The sequence below is a fragment of the Eumetopias jubatus genome, unplaced genomic scaffold, assembly GCF_037043125.1.
Source record: "Eumetopias jubatus isolate StellerSeaLion01/CBP00866 unplaced genomic scaffold, mEumJub1_p1.0 scaffold_10, whole genome shotgun sequence".
Classification (NCBI taxonomy): domain Eukaryota; kingdom Metazoa; phylum Chordata; class Mammalia; order Carnivora; family Otariidae; genus Eumetopias; species Eumetopias jubatus.
In genome coordinates, this window is record NW_028274816.1 from 43,243,842 (window position 1) to 43,265,054 (window position 21,213).

General features: G+C 33.3%; 1 protein-coding gene across 1 annotated transcript in view; it reads left to right on the plus strand.

Moving 5' to 3' along the window:
* Positions 1-15,438, plus strand: part of URI1 (URI1 prefoldin like chaperone) — an 89,235-nt gene extending 73,797 nt beyond the window's left edge. Inside the window, exons 5-11 of the mRNA XM_028123691.2 lie at positions 3,424-3,515; positions 3,710-3,767; positions 5,586-5,754; positions 7,138-7,477; positions 9,577-9,719; positions 10,507-10,756; positions 13,446-15,438. Coding sequence (XP_027979492.2) covers positions 3,424-3,515; positions 3,710-3,767; positions 5,586-5,754; positions 7,138-7,477; positions 9,577-9,719; positions 10,507-10,756; positions 13,446-13,628 — 1,235 coding nt within the window. The 3' untranslated portion in view covers positions 13,629-15,438. The remainder of the gene's footprint in view (positions 1-3,423; positions 3,516-3,709; positions 3,768-5,585; positions 5,755-7,137; positions 7,478-9,576; positions 9,720-10,506; positions 10,757-13,445) is intronic.
* Positions 15,439-21,213: the final 5,775 nt, after the last annotated feature.

The window sequence follows — 21,213 nt, forward strand, 5'->3', positions numbered from 1 at the left end:
AGTGAAGATTTTAAAATATTAGGTTATACTTGGTGCAGAAATAACATGCAGCCTGGTTTTGTCAGCAGAACAAGTAATGACTGTATTGAATTCTTTACTTTTGAAATCCTATAAAATCTGATTTCTAATTTTTAGTTAAAATTATCAGTTTGAAAACAGTCTTTTGTTCTCCTTTCCTCCAAATTATTATTTTCTTTCTCAAATTTTAGTTGTTTTTATTTTTACCTTTTTTTGGTATATGTGGAGTTACAGGTATCCCATTTTTTGAAAGTTTGTGTTAATCACTTCACTTGTATGAGAGACTGATGTTAGTACCTTGTTTTTCCTAACTGAAAGAAATCTAAAGGAGATTTTCACTTTTATGAAGAAAGGTGAAAAGCAAAAATAGCATTTAAAAGTGCTTATTTTACAGCAAGCCTTACAGGGCCAGCATGTACCATAAACACCTTCAAGCACCTTCCCTGGAATGATACTCATCGTCAAGCCACCATAGCTTTGAACTCTGTGGGCAAGCGTACTTTATCTTGTTAGCAAGGTGTGTCCTAAGGTATGAGAAAAGCCTAATAGATTATTTTTTAGGTCTGTGAATACTCAAAAACTTTTCCTTATATGTTAATGGTAATCGCTTCTTCTCTTTATACCATTTTGGCTTACAAAAGTTTTCATAGGAATGCTATGGTTTCCGATAGTGGGGGAATCCTGTACTTTCTTCTGTACTTTTCACAGATGTGTGTTTGATCCAACTGAACTTCAGTTTTCTTTTGCCCAGAACAATTGATTGTTAGAATGTTTGTATGAGATTAAAACTAGTACAGATATTGTCCATATTAAAAAGTATATTTTCTGTTCTCTGAACAGGTTGTTATTCACTGTGATTTCAGTGTGGTTTGAAATCTCGCTTAATAGATTTTAACTGGGTTATGTTTAGGATGTTAAAAATGGTTGAGTGTATTTACATGATTTGTTTTTAGTGACCTACGTCTATTTCATCTCTTAACAAAACGTTTGGAGAATAGGGTATAGAAAGCTTTAGTGAAAAATGTAAAATCATGGTTAATAATGTTAAGTCTCAGAGTTAGAGAAAGAAACATAATTAAGTTATTCTGATTTTTTTTAATATCATTCTTTTGAACTAACCTGTAGATAATGAATTTTATTTTGACTTGTTATTTATTTTGTGCAAAATCAGTATCTGCACTATCCCCTTATTCTGAGCAACCAGCTTTTTGTTGCTATTTTTTTTTTAGCACGGTCCAGCTTTCTTTTTTCTTGTCTTAAAATTTCTATATAGTTACCTAATTTTTTGTTTCTGAACATAGAACTTACATGATATTTTCATAGTATTATACTGAATAGTATCTGCGCATGTTTAATGTACATCACAGATAGAATGTACATCTGTGTATTAAATATATTCGTGATGATGATGATGGTGGTGGTGGTAACTGGAGTTATTTCTGGGATTCTGTTATAAAATACGTGATGTTCAGATCTGATTCCCTAACTTTGTGATAGTGGTTCATTATTAATATATGGTTGAAAGAGCTTTTCTCAATTTAAAGAGGGAACTGTAAGTGTGTGATATATCTTTTGTTTTCCTAATTACTCTTTCTATAAAACATTCTTTAGCTTCTTAAATGGAATAGTCACAACTTTTTCTAACATGTATGACTTAGGACGAGTTTCCTTTAAAATCAACAACAGTTGATTGAAACTAAGTCCTGTAACATATAAGGACCTCAGTGAACAATCTGTTCTCTCCACATTGACAAGCCAAGGCTTCCCGGGATACCTTTAGCTTGGTTGCACAGTATTTAGATGTGGATAGACTTTTAAAAATGTACTTAGCTTACCTACCTGCCATTTTTAATATTTTCCAGTCTTCTTGAAAAAAGTTATTGATTTGACCTCCTACCTAAAATCATGTTCTTTGGATCTAAAGCTGGTTAGACACATTATCTGACTGAGTTTACTGAAGCAAAAACATTCCATAACCTTAACCTTTTCCCTGACCCCCTGCTTTTAACAACTGCCGACACAGTTTTATGCTGTTCTGTGACCATGCTCGGATGAAACCTGTCAAACAGCTCCTTGAGTTATTAGGCTGTCTGAGTCTGACCTTTCTGCAATCAAAGATATATGACTTAAGGGCTCAGATTTGCCATGGCAACCGCTCCAATTTGCTGCCGTGAGAAAAGGTCTAATTGTTGCAGGAATTTAATGATCTACAGCGGCATCGGGGCTGCGAGGCTTTATGAACTGTTTACACCGTCATTTTCATTTGGTTAATGCAGTCTTTTCTTTGTAACCCATTCATGGCTAGAGCACAAGTGCTGGTGTTTCATTTAAACTAGCATTGCGTATCATGAGAGCTGTGTCAGAAAATGTGCCGCTGTTTGAAAAGCCCTTCACATGGGCTGATATTTCACTTTGAACACCCTGCCTTATTTTCATGCTTTTAAAAGATATTTTAACTGCTTAGACCTTTGCCAGACCTACATTCATCATTGGTAGAGAAGGGACTGTATACTTTTCTCCTCCATCCCCTCCTGAGCTGCTTACTGATTGAGTGCCTGTTGTCAAACAGTAGGAAATCACCCAGCATCCGGGGGAGGACGTATCAGATCATTCTCTATTATTCTTTATCAGTGCCTGTCCTTAAAAAAATTCTATATTTGGAGATCATTCAGCTTATAATTATGATTAGAAATCCCCTGTATTTTGGATGGTGCTATTGGCTGCATAACAGAGATTTCTACTTCAATCCAAGAAACATGAATTACTTGTTGCATTTGTCCAGTATTAGATAGAGAAATGTTTTTGTCCATTCCCAAATTAAGTTTTTTCTTCAAATAAATTAATGGAGGGTGATATTTAGGAGAAATTGAAAGTGTATAGATTGTATTACTGTGCAGTTATTAAAATTTAAAGTTGGAAAATGGATGATAATATGCCATAAAAATTTTATATTTTCAGTTGTTTAATTCAGGGATATTTCTGTACAGAAGCAAAATAACAGATTTCAATCTGTTCTATCCTTTTGTTGTAAAGCTGGATAAAAATTGTACAAACTGTTGTGAAATACTGTGTTATGTGTGATAGTCCAAATAGGTGGTGGTTCTGGAGGAATTTGGTTGTACCGTGCAACATCTGTAATCGTATTTTGCATTCTGTAATGTAGAGAAAAATGTTAGTAGACAGACACTTTAGTAACAGAGTCACATACTGTGTATATCACAAAAAACCCACAGTGTGACTATACTGTTAAGTCCATTTAAAATGAAAATAAAGGTAAGGTAAGATGTTTTCTAAAACATTATTATTTAGTCATTATATTTGCAGTATGATAGGACTATAGTTAAAATGATACTGTAGGTCTTACATATGCCACATTTTACATAATGGTTGTGTTGTTTATTTCAGATGTAAGAAAAACAATAGATGATTTAAAAAAAGTGATGAAAAATTTTGAATCCAGAGTTGAATTCACAGAAGATTTGCAGAAAATGAGTGATGTGAGTATTTGTTTTCAGTCTTCTAGTTTTTTTAGAACAGTCTTTATGTTGAAAAAAAATCTTACAGCCCTGGAACAAATCCCTTGTTTCAGTTGCTTTCAGGCATTTTTCTAGTTTGTATGATTGCACTTATAAGAATTTTAATGTATTGAAGATTCAAATTGTTAATGGGCTTTTTTTGTTTAAAAAATTAGGCTGCAGGCGACATTGTTGACATAAGAGAAGAAATTAAAAGTGACTTTGAATTTAAAGGTAAGCAGTAAGATTGTTTTATGTCTAGTTATTTAAATATTTGCCATTTGTGTTGATTTTCAGGGGCTCTTATGTGAGATATTTAGGATTATATGATACTTTTAAATTCATAAGATACAAACATTTGTTTCATTGATTATTATGTTTTTATAACTTTGATATAAATCATTATATGTTTTAATATATTTTAAAATATAAACATTAGAAGGGAAATAACTTTTTGATGAAAAACTTGATAACTGGTTGATCTATTTTAAGTGGTGAGATGACATGGCTTTCTTCAAAGTTGTAATGATCCAAATATCTCAAGTTCAGAAGATGTATATTCTATACACTGGTCTGCCCCTAATTTGATCATTGACTTTGAGTCATAATATATCTTTTGCTAGTTCTTCTTTTAAAAGTTTAGCTTTAGGTGTTGTTTTTGGAAGGAAAAAGATAATCTAAGCATTTTTCGGCCATTCATTTTATGTTGCTTGCAGTGGCATTCGGGACACAGGTGGTTTCCCAGGCTCACCTAATAGCCTTCTCTTGCCAAGGATGGGTTATGTGTTTGGGTTTACTTCAGTAAAGGCAGTGAGTGATTTCCCAGTCAGTTGTAATGTGTTACAGTAGTGAAATTTTTAAAAATATTATATAAATGGTTTATAATTTGCTGCTGTAGAAAACTGTTACTTTTAACATTATTTTGATTTTTTAAAATCCATTTTTTTTAAGTAATTAACTCTGAAGAGAACTTAACTGGTTGAAACAGGATAATTTTAGAAGCCATATTCTAGCCATACTATCTCTACTAATAGGGCATCAAAATTAGTATCAAGTGGCTTTAGGAGGTGAAATAAAGGAGACATACATTAGTTAAAGAACAGAAAGACAAGTTACAATTTTTGTTTGTGGTGACCAGTGAAAGATTTTTGTGTTTTACAGGCCTGAAATATGAAACTTGCTAATACTGCTTTATCAGTGATAGTTACAGAGAATAATAGGCCATGAAACACAATTTTGTTATTTTCAGATTTAGGAGGCTGTTCTACTTTTGAATATACGGTGGAGGTCATCTGTTAACCATATCTCATAACAGCATTTTAGACTTCTTCCCCATTGCCTTCTTCAAAGCTATAATATGCTTTATAAAAAAGTCCATTTTTTTCAAATGAAAAGCAAATGGATTTGAGTTCAGATTTTCTTTATCTCCTGCCCTCACATGAGAATTACAAATAAGATAAAGCAATTTAAAAAGTAGAAATGTTCATATATAAAATTATAGTCCAACTTCCCAGGGATTAGCCTCTATAGATTCCTCCTAGGGTATTCATGCCTGGCAGTGTCTTAGAGTTGAAAGTATCCTGTGACAAGGCTTTGATGTATTACTTTAGTAACTAAATTCTTTTGAGTAAGAATGGAAGATATGTATTATTTGTGTTGAATTTTTTTGTTATAAGTAGGGTACCTTGTGACCATTTCTACTTCTGCATTTTTGAAGCTCTCAGGTAGCTCTTCACGGTCTTTAATGTGCATATGAATCCTCTTGGGCTCTTGTTAAAACACAGGGTTGTGATTTGGCAGATCTGGGGTGGCCCTGAGTGTCAATACTTCTGAAATGTTCTGCAAGGATATCAGTGGTGCTGGTCTTTGGACCACACTTTGAGTAGCAAGATTATGAGATAGATACATCTTAGAGTTGCCTTTGCTTACCTTTAAAACCATCCCTCTCTGTCTCAACATCCCCTCTCCTCTAAAGAAAGTCTCATAAGTTTACATTTATGCCTTTTTAAAGTTGGCCATTAATAGCCGTGTCTTTCCTTTTTTTTTAAATAGCAAAACACCGAATTGCTCATAAACCTCACTCCAAACCAAAAACTTCAGATATTTTTGAAGCAGATTTTGCAAATGATGTAAAATCCAAGGATTTGCTTGCTGATAAGGAACTGTGGGCTCGACTTGAAGAACTAGAGAGACAAGAAGAATTGCTGGGTGAACTTGATAGGTACCTAATGACATTATCTTTCCAAGAGAATTTGTTTCTAAACAACATTTCCTTGTTAATCTCTTTCCTCATTAATAAAACAATACGTTAATTGAAGAAAATATAGAAAAGTATAATATATTAAAATATCAGTAATCCTCCCACTCTAAAATAAATATTAACTTCTTTAGAATATTTTCTTTTAGGGCTGTACATTCATGTACATGCCCATGCATATATGTGTGTGTACAGAAATACTTAAAATCAATATTCCTGTTTTTTTAAGATTTCAGCCATATTTTATATAATGAAGTCCTAAGATATATAGTCGACTTAAAATAATTATGGATGTTTTATATATTACATTTTAAATGAAATATTTTTATACTCTAGTCAGGATAATGCTGTATATTTGAATGACTTGTTAAAAGAAAAACTTGCTCTGGATTTGTTACTGTAAAATGTTTATTCTTGCTTTCCTTTGCAAACTTTTCTGTTTATTGAGCAGGCAGTTTGTAATCTGGTCAGGTAGTTATATATATGAAAAACTTTTCCAAACTGCTGTTTGAAATACACATTAGCACTCACTTGGAATTGTCAGAATGCTCAATGAAATCTGTTACTACAGAAGTTCATATATTATTTTGCTTAATGATGTACCATATGCAGTAATTAGTTTCTGTGAAAAATAGGACATGAGGCACAAAGGATATATATTTTTTTCTACCATTTCACCTATGAATTCTTAGGTCTTTTTGATTAACTGAAACTCTTTCATTTTTTTAGATCAGTCTTGAATCTTGAATCTTGTTATTTTCTTGGTCATGATTCTCTTTCTATTTTTGCATGATGTTATTTCAGTTCTATTGCTTTTTTGGTTTTGTTATTTTTGTAAGGTCTTCAAATCCTTCAGAAATGAAGCATGAAAAATGTACATGTGTGTATACATATAATTACATTCATGTGTGTACGTATGAATTCTTTTTTTAAAATTACAATAATACATGCTTGTAAAATATTCCAAATATAGAAGTAGAAATAAGAATGTGTTACATGTTCTGGGACTTTAATTTCTGGTCTTTAAATAGAGAAACATATTCTCTGTGAATTTCTTACAAATCTCTTGATTGTATTATTTATATTGTGTTGTGGGTGGCCATGTCCTCTTGCAAAGATAAAAAAATCATCTATATTTTACTTAGTGTTTGAGTAACTACAACATACAGAATTAGCGTAGGGGTTTTTTGTTAATTTATTTCAAAACATTTTTATAGACTTAGAATTCTAGTTAAAAATATATCTTATTCAATCTTAATTTCTGCCCATTGAAATGAACTGAGAATTAGAATGTGGAGAATTTTGATGTGTTTGTTTGATCTTGTTAATTTTCTTTTTCTTTACTAGTAAGCCTGATACTATGATTGCAAATGGAGAGGATACGACGTCTTCTGAAGAAGAAAAGGAAGATCAGAATATAAATGTGCATGTGATGCATCAAATAACAGACTCTGTTACTTCCAGCAGCTGTTATAAGGATGTTACACATTCAGAACTGTTCGGTGGTCAGATGAATGGCATTCATTCAATGAATGGTTCAAATTCTTACCACAGTAATGAAGATGATGATGATGATGATGATGTTGATGGTGGTGATAATGAAAATGAAAATGACCATGATGCTTTAGGGGTTGGAGATCATTCTATACCAACAATATATTTTTCTCATACTGTCGAACCTAAGAGGGTTTGTATACTTTTAACTTTATTAATTTTGCATATAATTTAAATATTCAGTATCATCGATAATACTCTTTATTTTTTAAAAAATATTTTATTTATTTATTCATGAGAGAGAGAGAGAGGGAGAGAGGCAGAGGGAGAAGCAGGCTCCCAAGGAGCAGGGAGCCCGATGCAGGACTCGATCCCAGGACCCTGGGATCATGACCTGAGCCGAAGGCAGATGCTTAACCATCTGAGCCACCCAGGCGCCTGATAATACTCTTTAAAAAAGAACAGTGTCAGCAGTGATTAATATTGTTGATAGTGCCAAACAAGAAAACCATCTTTTGCCTCTTATTCTGGCCAATTTTTCTAAAAAGAAAAAGGGTAGGGGGGGAGTCTAAAATCTAGATAGTTTGTTTTTGGTCCATTGTTCTCTGAAGCCACAATAGAATTTGAATTGTTTGGGGTCTGGAAAGGGATCAGATTTGAGCAGCAACCACTGTAACTCCACCTGTCCTTCATTCAGAGAGTTTTCTTATGAATTCGAGAGTTAGTTATATTGTGGGTGTTTTGGTGTACTTAGGATGTTAAAGTGACTGCTTTTGTTACATTTTTAATTATGCCTGGTTTTTATTTTCTGTATGGGCACAACATGAATAGGAGCACCATGAGCAAAGTGGAAAAATTTAGGAGGAAGTAAAAAGTAGCTCCTTTTCTGATAAATATAAACATCTGTGGATAATCATGACTTTAGAATTTTGGCATTTTAGACCTGGGGGTTACTGTAGAGATCTTCTTTTTAATAATTTTTATTGTTATGTTAATCACCATACATTACATCATTAGTTTTTGATGTAGTGTTCCATGATTCATTGTTTGTGCATAACACCCAGTGCTCCACGCAGAATGTGCCCTCTTGTAGAGATCTTCTAATACAGGGTTTGTAAGCGTTTCTTTAGTATCAAAAGACTTTTTATTGCCTTCGTACTTATTGTAAAATCCCAGTATTTAAAATAGATCAAAACAGGTTGGTTCTGATTGGAGGAAGGATAGACTACCTTAAACCCATTCCCTTGCTCTGCAATGCTGCTCTGAGGAGCAGCTGGGAATTTATCTTTCTAATTCATCTTTCTCAAGGAAACTTAAGGCCTGGAAGTCCATAGAGCTGGCTAGTAATAAAACAGAAAGTCCTTTGTGTCAGTGTAGTGCTCTTTGTACCACAAGGTATCTCTTCAGGGATTGCCTAGAGCAGAGTTAAGGGTCCATGGTATCAGTCTTAAGTATCCGTGATTATTATTTAATGAAACATGTTTAAAACATATTTGATATTTCTTAGGTCCCTTAAGTTATCCCTGCTCTAATAGGAAGTGAAATTATTTATTTATTTATTTTTTAATACTTCAGGCTAAAGGGAGCATCTTGTGAATTCTTTGGAAAAAATTGACCTAATAACCAGAAAAAGAAGTTTGTTTTATGATTCTTATTTCAGGCTTTAAACTTTTTCTTATTTGCATGTCAATAAAAAAGGAAGAAAAAGTAGTATTTTTAGGAATGTTATGAGGAAGAGCAGTCATTCATGTGGAAAGCGCAGTATAAATGCCTAGTAGGAATAGAAGAATAACATGATAATCCTGCAGGATTTTTTTTTGTTTGTTTCTTTTTCTTAGTTAGTTTCTAAAAACTAGAGGTATTTAAAATATTCTAAGTAGTTAAATATTATCTAATATTGCTTTTATGACCTAAATTTTATATTCTTACCAAATATTTCTTTTGGTTAATTGTACTCTTTGTTTTGAAATGCATGATTTAAGGCAAAAATTTACATCAAAGTAATGGGGTGATGTGAAAGCTTATAATAAATGAATCATTTAGTTTAAATGTAATTTGCTTTCAATACAATAATAAAGTCACTGAAGACTAGAATTGGTCATTAAAGAAGATACAATTTAATGTAGTAAAGTATGTTAAGGTAAGGACTTTTTAATCCTGATAATGCACATCATTTCATGAGTGTCAAAAAAATTTAAACTGTCACTCTTCTTTACTTACAGAGTTTGTTTTAGTTTTGACTTTGATTTAATTTCTCAAAAGGGTTGTTATTTTATGCTGTGAAATTTTTAGGTCCGAATAAATACTGGAAAAAATACCACTTTAAAATTCAGTGAAAAGAAAGAAGAAGCTAAACGTAAACGAAAGAACAGCTCTGGTGGTGGTCATTCTGCCCAAGAGCTGCCTACTATCAGGACTCCTGCTGACATTTATAGGTGAGTGGTATTCACAGGCAGCAGAACAATGTGCTGTTCCCTTCCCTCTTTTTGTAACTGAACATTTATAGGAAGAGGTTGTCTGTAATACAGAAGGCTCTATCTATCACTGAAAAGTGAGGTATTCTGATAGAGTTGCTTAGTATTTCAAATACTCTCACAGGGGCTACTGAGCTACCATAGGTTCCCAGGTCAAAGCACTTGGAAAAGTGCATGGTCTTTCCCTTTTCCCCCTCTTTGCCAGTGCTTTTAAAACATTCCCAATCGATGCAGTCAAAATATGTTGTATGTTAACTTTAGAAATATAAGTTTGTGTTTCTAATGGGCTGGAGCAGTACTTTCTGCCATAGCTGTGAAGATGCTTGGCATGTGGTTTACCTTTTCACAAAGCAGGAGTCAAGCATTGCTGTTCCAGTTTTTTGTTGTGTTGTTTGTTGAAAAAGTTACCATTTAAAAATACCTACTGTTTTCATGACCCATATTTGTAAAAGAGTTAAAATTGCTAAATTGTCTTCTAAGTAGGCCTAAATTTATGTGGAATTTTGACAAATCAGGTGTCACCCAGAACATGGGTATAAAAAAAGTACTCAGGCCAAAAAAATCATGTTTTTAAGAATATAAAATACATCATTTGAAGCTAAAAATTATTTTGATTGTGAAAATTTTAGATGTAACTTTGAAAAACGTTGTAGATTAATTTCTAGAAAAGATTTTTTTTAAATCATTATAAATGTATCCTCTGTTTTTGAGTTACCCAAGTGGCTGTGTATGTTTTCGGATATTGTAGAGTCTTCGTTGATGTTGTGAACGGAGAGTACGTGCCTCGCAAGTCGATCCTGAAGTCTCGCAGCAGAGAGAACAGTGTTTGCAGTGACACCAGTGAAAGCAGTGCTGCGGACTTGGACGACCGGCGGGGAGGCCTGAGGAGTGTCAGCTGCGAGGAGGCCACTTGCAGTGACACTAGTGAGAGTATTTTGGAAGAGGAACGAGAGGAAAATCATCCCAAGAAACTTTTGTCCTTATCAGGAACGCCTGAGGTGTGTGTGTGTCTCTGCCTCTCTTATGTCATGTAGTATCTTTCCTCAGTTTTTGTGAGATCAAAAAGGTGGTGGTAGCTCCATTTCAGAAGCGCCTATGATTCACTTTCCTGATTTCACAGAGATAATTTTTGGATTTGAAAAGACATTTCTTTAAAAGAGGCTCTCCTCTGCCTTTTTAAAAATTAGAGGTGCTCTATCTCCTAGGTATGGTTTATAAATTATTAGTCTTCTACTCTTTAAATGATTTTATCTTATATTGTTATTTATTGAAGTTAATCAACTGGTTAATGGAATTGTTTATCTTACAGCTTCTTTAGTTTGTACATATATTTAATCTCAAAAATTATGGGACCTAATTCATTCTAGGTTTGTTCTTTTTCAATAATTAATAATTTGTAAAACATTAATAGTCACTAGCAACATAAATGAGGGTCTTGTAAAGTTAACATAATTCAAGAAAACTTTTGCAGGGGGAAAATATTACCAATCTTAAAGTTTTATTTTTGTGAAGTAGGAATTTTAAAGTATCTCAGTTTGCATATGTGTTACATTTTTGGCTAGAAGATCATTTAGCAGCTTACTTTAAATAAATTACCACTAGACCAAACCATAGTCATTTTAGAATAGTTCAAGTAGATGACTATACACTTCCTTTATATGCGTTAGTTGAGTTAAAGAAGAAATATATATGGCAGATAATTATCTGAGGTCCTGTGTTTTGGCCTGTGCCAGGGACATATTTACTCTTGGGGGTTATGGAACCGTTTTACAATTTAATGAAAGCTGGAGATCCTCCCCTCAGAAAAATGAGTGCACACAGATATATTCTTATCTACCACATAGCACACACTATTGTGTGTGGAGGGGAGGGGTATTGGGAGATCCCCAAATAATTCCTATCTTTGAAATAGTCATATGTTATGGTTGCCATTATTCCCAGGCATGATTTCTAAATTTTTTTGTTTTTTTTCCTAAATTTTTTTCCTCCCCTCCACCCAGTACAATGATCTCAGTTGCCCTGGAAAGTATCTCATTTAATAGTCTTCCATACTATTAGAAAAACAGGTAATGGGTGTAGATTTCTGCTATTTTTAAGTTTTTGAAAATTAGGTTTTTATAAGGACTTAATGTATCATGGTATAGCTAGAGCTCAGGACTGGAACTTAGTTTTATTTCATTCTTATTAGCTTTGCATTTTGTATTGAACTGTTATCATTAGCATTCTAGAAGCTGTACATTTTTTTTTGAACACCAAAACAAATAGTTCATGCATATGGTAAGTACTTGAAAGATATCCTTTTCAGTGTCTTTAAATGCTGAAATAATATCTTCTTTTTGCAGAAGCATTTTTTATATAAGGCTCAATGCTCATCAGGATAAAATAGGAGTTTTGAGAAAGTAGACTTTGGGTTTCTTTTAAGAGCTTGGATTCCACCCAAGTTCTTGAAATACTGTGGGAAGGAAGGGGCATTCTTGTTTTGTTTCTTTGGTGGGGCAAGGTGGAGGGGCGTGGCTTTCTAAAGTATTCAGGTGATACATTGTCTTAACTAAATTTGTACTCTTGGTAGACAAAGGGAAGCAAAATATACATGAAAGTTTACATGTCAGATTTTACTTTGTATGTAATGAGTTTTAAAAGATGAAAGGGGCAATCAAATACCAGAAACTTTGAGAATAAAATCCATATCAACTCCTTGGGTTTTATAGATCTTATTCATTCAGTCAGTCATTCATTTATATTTATTTATTTTAAAATATTATTTGAGAGAGAGCATGCGAGAGAGCACAAGGCAGGGGGAGGGGCAGAGGGAGAGGGAGAAGCAGACTCCCCGCTGAGCAGGGAGCCCGATGGATGCGGGGCTCGATCATGACCTGAGCTGAAGGCAGACCCTTAACTGACTGAGCCACCCAGGTGCCCCTTTATATAAAAAGATCTTTATATAAAAAGATATGTAAAGATACATCATTGGTTATATTTCCAGCATTTTGTACACATTACTTTTTTTTCAGTTGAACACAGAGTTGGCCAGATTAAGTCCAGCAGACATCCAGTTGAAATTAAAAGAATCATTTTTTTTTGGTGGAACATCTGATTTTCATTATTGAATTATGATAAATTTTGAGGCAGGTGCTTGTCTCCACTAGTATCAGCACTTAATTTTTCAGTTCACACTGATCTCTTAAATAAAATTGAGGCAAGATTCAATAAAATTCTCAAGTAACTGCCATAAATGAACACCACCTAAGAAATGTCACTACTGCTGAAAGTAAGCTATTGGCTAGCGGGCAGCATGGCCTCCATAGGATAGCTCATTCATCAGCTCATGTTTGACACCCTAATAGCATGTTTTAGTTCAATACATTATTTTCCACAGCATGGTCTGGACATAAATGGAATGTGTGAAAGTTGAGGATATTTTATGTACCCATTTTTGTTTGATACCAGATAAAACGTTCATTTTACATTTTGCTTTCTTATAAAAATCTACTTATATTTGGTGGTGTAATTAAGATATATTTTAATAGTACTTGATTTCTTTGAACAATTTGTATTTTGTGTATTTATCCAAAAATCTTAAGAATTTACTTTTAACAAAAAGAAATGTCTAATTGGCAAATACAGGATAAAGATTTTGTGGGCATCTTACTTACGTTTTGTTACCATAATCTGACTTTTGTCTTCTAGGCTTTTTCTGGAACTGTAATAGAAAAAGAATTTCTGTCACCCTCCTTAACACCACACCCAACCCTGGTTCATCCTGTGCTACCCACCATTCCAGAACGAAAAGAAGTTCTGTCAGAAGTATCAGAAGAAACTACAAAGAGGGTTTCAAAGTTCAAAGCTGCCAGATTGCAGCAGAAAAACTAGGGCCTGCCTAGGCAATGGGAGTTTACATCCTGGAACCTAGTTTTGCATTTCTTTAGAATCTATATCGCAAAATATGTTACGTGTAGTTTGAAATAGGCATCCAGAATTCATTTGGCAGCAAGATCTCTTACTGTTATCAGTGGTATTCAAAATCAAAGTAAATGTTTGAATACTTTAATATTCAGCTTGTTTTGTTAATTTTCTGAATACTGTCAATACTGTTGTCTAAGTGTTCTTACGATGCACTGGCAGTATTTAGAATTATTTTTCAAAGAATACTGTTCATATGCATTGTTTTTGTGTTTTGAACTAAATACAGGCAGTTTTGTACCAGCTGTGAAGTTGTGCATACCATATGGACCATTTTAAGGAAACTTAAAAAATTTCAAATAGATTCAACAATTATGTTACTTGCTTTAGCATTTTAAAGGCACTTTAAAAAAATCTACTTCTTGTAGGTTTTGCAGCTAGGTGGCTATTTAAAAAAACTCTCCCCTTTGACGGTCATTCTGTCATCTCTGAGGCCGAAAGCTACATGTACCCTCTGGGAAAGTTTCTTTGATTAGAAGAATGGTATTTTGTAAAACCTTTTTTTTTTCAAGTAAAAATTTTATGAAACTTGGTCTCTAAAATGTTGTGAAGTTTATGATTCAGAATTGAATACAGAAATGTCTTTGATTCATATCTATGCTACCTGCACCACACAGTGGTTCCTTGAATTCGTGTAATTCCATAGGCAATTCTTTTTCCTTGGTGTGTTCACTTTTAACTGGAATTATATTTTGGGAGAGAAGGAAAGGTTGTGTAGATGCTTAAAAAAAAAAATCCAAGATTTTTTATATAAGAAATTTTATGTTTTAATTTTCCAACATTTTCATTCTCTAAGGCTACTTTCCTACTAGTAAATAATTGAAATAACATATTGACTGTTAGCAAAAATCCTTAAAATAAAGAGAAATTTATTCTAACATTGAAAATTACACTTCAAGTGTTAATCATTAGCTTGATGCATGCTGAAATGTAGCTTTTAAAAAGCATTCTGCATTAGTACTAAAATAAGCCATCAATGCCAGTCCACCCTCTATTCATGGCTAAATATTTAAAAGTTATTTATAGCTTCTTTAATGAATTCTTGCTTAAACAAAGTGAAATTATGTCCTAGAAAAGTAGAAGCTATTTGTAACTAGAACAGCACAACTGTAAAAATTTTATGAATATGTATTTTAATAATACGGGGATGAGCCTGAATCTCCACAAGTTAATGGATAAGTCAGAACAGAGGACTGATTTTGAAAGATAGCCTAAAAATGTAGATTTGTTCTTTAGTAAATTTTAACCAACTGTGCGTATATTTTTAGTTAAAACTGTTTTCTCTCAGCCCATTCCCCCATAAAAATCAAACCAAACCAAGAGTACCATCACATACACACAGAAGAGTCCTGACCCCAATTGCCATTCAAGTGAGCCCTGTTAGATATTCCCCCAGAAACAAACTTTATTGTGGGACTATTGTGATATCCTTTACAGGCATGTAATTTCAAGAGTAGTGTCATTAAATAATTTTTCATAATTTGAGCCTGTTGTTTATGTAGTTTATGTCACTTGCAAATACGATGTTCCCTCATAGAATAAGATGGTGGTAGAAGCAAAGAATAAGTGTTCGGTAACATTTTCTTATGTTCTGCTGAAAACTAAATGAAGTGGTGTGGCCCCATTTCATGGCTTCTTCAGTCTTACAACAAAGGTTCGATTGTAATTTTACATTATAGCCTTATTTTTCATATTAAATTCATGTTTCGATGGGATAAAATGAAGCTGGTCATAAGTGTTCTCTTTTAAACCATTGTAAAACAATAGCAGAAGTTTTTTTTGTATGTTGAACAAATTTTAGACTTACAGAAAAATTGCAAAAATAGTATAGTTTGCATATACCTCTTCATTCAGCTTCCCCTAATATTATAATATCTTGTATAACCCTAATGCAATGATTAAAACTGGAAAATTTATGTTGGTACAGTACTATTAACTGATCTACAGATCTTATTTGAATTTCACCAACTTTTTCACTAAGTGTTGTTTTTCTGTTCTAGGATCCTATTTTGCATTTTTTGTAACTCCTTAGTTTCCTCCAGTCTGATAGTTTGTTTTCTTTTATGATTTTGACATATTGAAGAGTACTGGTCAGATATTTTGTAGGATGCTCCTCAATTTGAGTTTGTTTGATGTACTCATAATTAGAATGAGGTTTTGCATTTTTGGCAAGAATACCACAGAAATGCATCATATCAAGAGGTTCATATCAGAGATGCATTCTAGTGTGTCATTTCAAGAGGTCCAAAATTTCAGTGTTAACCTTGTTAAAGTGGTGTCTGCTAGGTTTTTCCACTATAAAGTTACTATCTTTTCCTTTGTAGTTATGCTTCTTTTCCTCCTCAAACTTAAGCCCACTAATATTTGCATTCATTGGCAGATCTTGTTGGCAACAGTTATTACTGTGGTATTTGCCTAATGGTGATTTTCTTGTTTTGGCTCTTTCTACCTACCTACCTAACACTGCTCTGCCTTCCCTTCCCCCTTTTTCCCTCCCCTCCCCTGTCCCCCATCCTTCCTCCTTCTTCCCCCCTAATGTAATCTAATGGGATAGAGGGGCTCCTGTGAAGCTATTTCAATGCTCCTGTCAAGAATTAATTAGCAAAAAAAAAAAAAAGAATTAATTAGCATTAATGCTTTATTAGCATCAAGATGTCTGGGTACTTTATTTTTTTTACATTTATCTCTTAGAATTCTTTTGTAATGAAAAGCTGTGCCATTCCCCTTCCTGCTGTTTATTAATTTATTATTTATATCAGTATAAACTTGGATATTCTGTGGGTTAAGATCCAGTTACCATTGTTTTGTTTGCTCAAATTGTTCTATATTTGACCATTAGGAACTTCTTTGAGTTGGTTCCTGAATTCTTTCCCAAATCTCCATATTTTTGTTTGAACATTTTGACTCCACAAAATGTTACAGGCTTATCTTGTATTTTTCCTGCTCCGGTCTTCAAATCATCAGCCACTTCTCCAAGGAACCCTTACTCCTTTTATTGGAGAAAGGTGTTTAAAAACCAACATTTCTCATATGGGTGTGTGTATTGCCATTGTGGTGCCAATTGCTAGAAGCCTTTCCTTGTGGAAATTATGTATACTAACCAATGCATGTGTTTACATTTACATATTTGTTTATATATATTAAAAAACATACAAGTTTATACTGACACTTCTGATTTTAATCAAACGCCACAGGGTTTGTTCCAGTTTTTCCTTATTTGTGACTTCTTTAACAGTGAGAAACCTGGCTCTTATTATCTACAATGTATTTGCCTACTTTTTTTTTTAAATCTTCTAGACACATAAAAGTAGTTTCAGAGTGCTAATCCTTACCCCCAGGAGAAACACATTTATTAACTATAGTGCACTATTTTATGTTCTTTTTTTTTTTTTTAGCTAAGTATGGGTCAAGAAACTTTTCCAAAGTTGCTTAGGTTAGTGTTTTTTCTTTTCCTATTTCTTTCATTGTGATTGTGTATTTGTAATACAGTTAGGTTCATTTGTTACTATTTGTGTTCCATTTTGGGTTGTCCACATCCTTGTTGGTGTTAACGGTGTAATTTGGTGGTGTGTGAAGGGTGTTTGAACATCAGTGTGCTTCTAACAGTTAAAACTCTGCAAAAAGGTAAAAACGGAGAAGTGGCACAGCCCGTTGTTTCCTGGCTCCCCGTTTCCTGTCCCATCTTCTTTCTGTCACTTCCCCACCTACCTGCTGTGTATAACCAATCCCTATTTTCTCATCTCATTTTTTTTTTTTTATTTCTTTAGCACAAATACATCCATATGTATTTTCTTACTCCTTTCTTTCTGGCATGAGGATGACAGGTATAACTTCTCCACTGCACTTTTTTTCCCCCCCAGTTAATAGTATGCCCTGGTAATCACCGTATGTCAGTTTATAGAGATCTTCTTTTGTTCTTTTGTTTGTTTTTTTAAGAGATCTTGTATTCTCTTGTGTAGCTGTAACATGGTTTATTTGGCACTTCCCTATGTATGGGCACTGTTTCTGGTATTTTGCAGTTACAAGTGATGATGCAATGAGTAACTTCAGTGTATCTATATCTTCAAGGCAAGAGTCCTAGAAGGATTGATTGGGCCATTGGCACAATTACTCAGTGATTTCTTTTAAACATAGGATAAGGTCTCTTTTGAATGTTATTTGTTCTCTTGTTGAAGACATAGTTTTAACACGTTTGCGTATCTACATTTCATTGATGATTCTTTGATAATATCTTTGGGACACTGTAGTGTCCTAAAGGAGTTTCAGAATCATTAAGGAATATTAAGTATATATAATGATCATGTTCATTTTCTATATTTTTTATTTCTTTTACTTTTTTGAGGAAATTGGTCTTGCATATAATTTATAATAAGTTTCTGTTCATTGGAGTATTTCCAAATTTCAGAAGTACAGATACCTTATTATATTTGATTTGCTTTTCTCTTCTGAGGAACAGCTTTTCAAGGATACTAATCTTTATCTGTGTGTTCTTTCGGTGATAGCATATAGGCTTTCAGTTGAATGCTTGTTAAATGAAATCTTCAACTACACTAGATACTTACGGTTTATATGCTTAATCTGTTGGTCAGTATTGTCGAGTTTTTACATTTTACAGTGTTTTCTCAGTTTAATTTCATTTTATAGGAACATCATTAGGATAAAAAGTTTTTGTAGTTCCCTTACCTGATGAATCGTAAAAAATTAAATAATATTTTTGAGCACTTACTATGTATCAAGCATTTTCCATATACTTTATATGGACTATTTCATGTAATGCTCATAGCAGCCTAGTGAGGTAGGTACTGTGTTTTTTGTTTTTTTTTTTTAATCACCTCTGTTTTAGAGATGAGGAGACTAACTCAGAGACTAAGCAACATTTGAAGTCACACAGCTGTTAAAGTGGTGGAATTGGGGTTTAAAGCCAGGCAGATTTGCTCCATAATCAGCACTCTTAACACCCTTCTCCGACATGTGAATTGTTTGCCCTCTAAACAAGGGCACGTAGCTCATAAGGAAATATGTGATCTGTAGAATATCCGAATACTCGCTTACTAATTGTGAGGTCACCTTTTTAAAAACCCAAATTGGAAACCTGCTCTGTTTCTTAAACTTCACACATTAAGAGAGTTCATTTTGACTTGCTGGAATGGAGGTGGTTTCAACGATATTATTTGGCCATATGCGTAAAAGAAAGGAATGTGTAGATAGAGAATAGGAAAAGTGTGAAGAGAACTAATCGGTGTAACAGTGTTTCATTGAGAAGCTTCATTTTTTAAATACGAATTTAGGCATTATGTGCATGGAAGTACAGAATTAGTATATTCATAATCCAGTGGCTTCATAGTGACTCTCCTTGTCCTTAATGATAATTTTTTTTGCCTTAAATTATTTCATATAACATTGATATAGCTAAATATTTTTCTAGTATAATCATTTCCATTTTGTGTGTGTGATATTTTTGTGTTTTGTCTTTTTGTGTATACATAGATGCCCATAGTAGTGATGTTATAGTGTTAGTGTAAACAGTTCTTAGCCTACTCTGACAATGTTTTATAACTGTCAGGTTTAGTTTAGGGTTACTGTAATTACTCTTATTGGGACTTACTCTACTATTTTGGGCATTCAATTTACTCTGATTATTTATCACCTCCCTACAATGCCCTTTACTACTATTCAGATGAAGTGCTTTTTTTTTTCCCGTTCTCTCTACTGATTTGGAAATTATATTCTTGCTGTATTTTAATTTTTTGACACTTTCCTATAAAAATGTGCACTTTTATTATAGCTCTGTTCTTCCCAGACAGTAAGATCACTTTAGCATTTGTAGTACTTTGGTTCTATTTTTTTCCCAACAGCTTTATTGAGGTATAATTTATATACCATAACATCCATTTTTTAAGTGTGCAGTTTGGTGGTTTTAAATTTCAAGTTGTGCTACTATTGCTACAACCCAGTTTTAGAACATTTCCATCATACTAAAAAGATCCTTTGTACCCATTTACAGTCAGTCCCTATTTAGATCCGCAGTCTTGGGCAACCACTAATTTGCTTTCTCTGTATGGATTTCCATTTTCTGGACAGTTAATATAAATGGAATCACACAGTATTTAGTCTTTTGCATCTGTCTTCCAGTTGGCATCAGGTTTTTGAGGTTCCTCCATGTTGTATTAATGCATCAGTAGTTCCTTCTTATTGCTGCCTAGTAGTCCATTGTATGGATATACCACATTTTGTTGATTCATTCACTAGTGGACGAACACTTGAATTGTTCACTTTTCTGGTTATTGTGAATAATGTTACTATCAACATTCACGTTGCAAGTTTTTGTGTAGACGTATGTTATTTCTCTTGAATAGATACCTAGGAGTGGTGTTGCTAGATTGGATGATGAATTTAAGTTTAGCTTTTTAAGAGAGTGCGGTTTTTCAAAGTGGCTGTATAATTTTACATACCATCAGTGTATGTTTCTGGTTTCTACATATCCTTGGTAACACCGTATGGTCTTTTTCACTTTAGCCATTCTAATGGCTATAAAGCTTTATTTATTTATTTATTTAAATTTGCATTTCTGTAGTGACCGATGATGTTGAAAACTTTCATGTACTGTTAGCCATTGTTTAGTACTTTCATGTTTAGTACTTTCACATAGTACTTTCAGGTACTGTTAGACTCTGAAGTGTCTATTCAAATTTGTTGCTCACTTTTAAATTGGGTTCTTATTATTGAGTTGTAAGAGTTCTTTACGTGTTCTAAATACAAGTCTAATATCAGATATGATTTGCAAATATTTCTCAAGTCTGGCTTGTCTTTGATTTTTTTTTTTTTAATCGTGTTTTTGAAGCACAAAAGTCTTCAGTTTTGAAGAATCCAGTTGATAAATATTTTCTTTTATGGATTTTTATTCCTTTTTTTCTTCTTTTTCTTTCTTTCCTCCCTTCCTCCCTCCCTTTCTTTTTTCTTTTCTTTTCTTTTTTTTTTTGGTGTCTTATCGAAGAGCTCTACCTAACCCAGAGTCACAATGATTTCTTTCCAGTGTTTTCTTCTAATACAGGTTTAGCTCTTAAAGTAAGGGCTATGATCATTTTGAGTTAATTTTTGTCTATGATATGAGACAAGGGTTTAAATTCAATTGGATACCCATCCAGTTGTCCCAGAACGACTTATTGAAAAGATTGTTCTTTTTACAGGGAATTATTTTGGCTTCCTTTTTGAAAATCAGTTGATTGTAAGTATGAAGCTGTTTCTTTGTGTACTCCCAATTATGTTTCATCTATTTGTCTATCCTTATGTCAGTACCAAATGATCTTTATTTACTGTGGCTTTCTCGTAATTTTTCTCATAGGGAAATGTTAAGTTCTCCAATGTTACTGTTTTCAAAATGTTTTTGGCTATTCTGAGTCCTTTGCATTTCGATGTAAATTTTAGGATCATCTTATCCACTACCGCAGAAAAGCCTGCTGAGATTTTTACTGGGATTATATTAAATCTACAGATG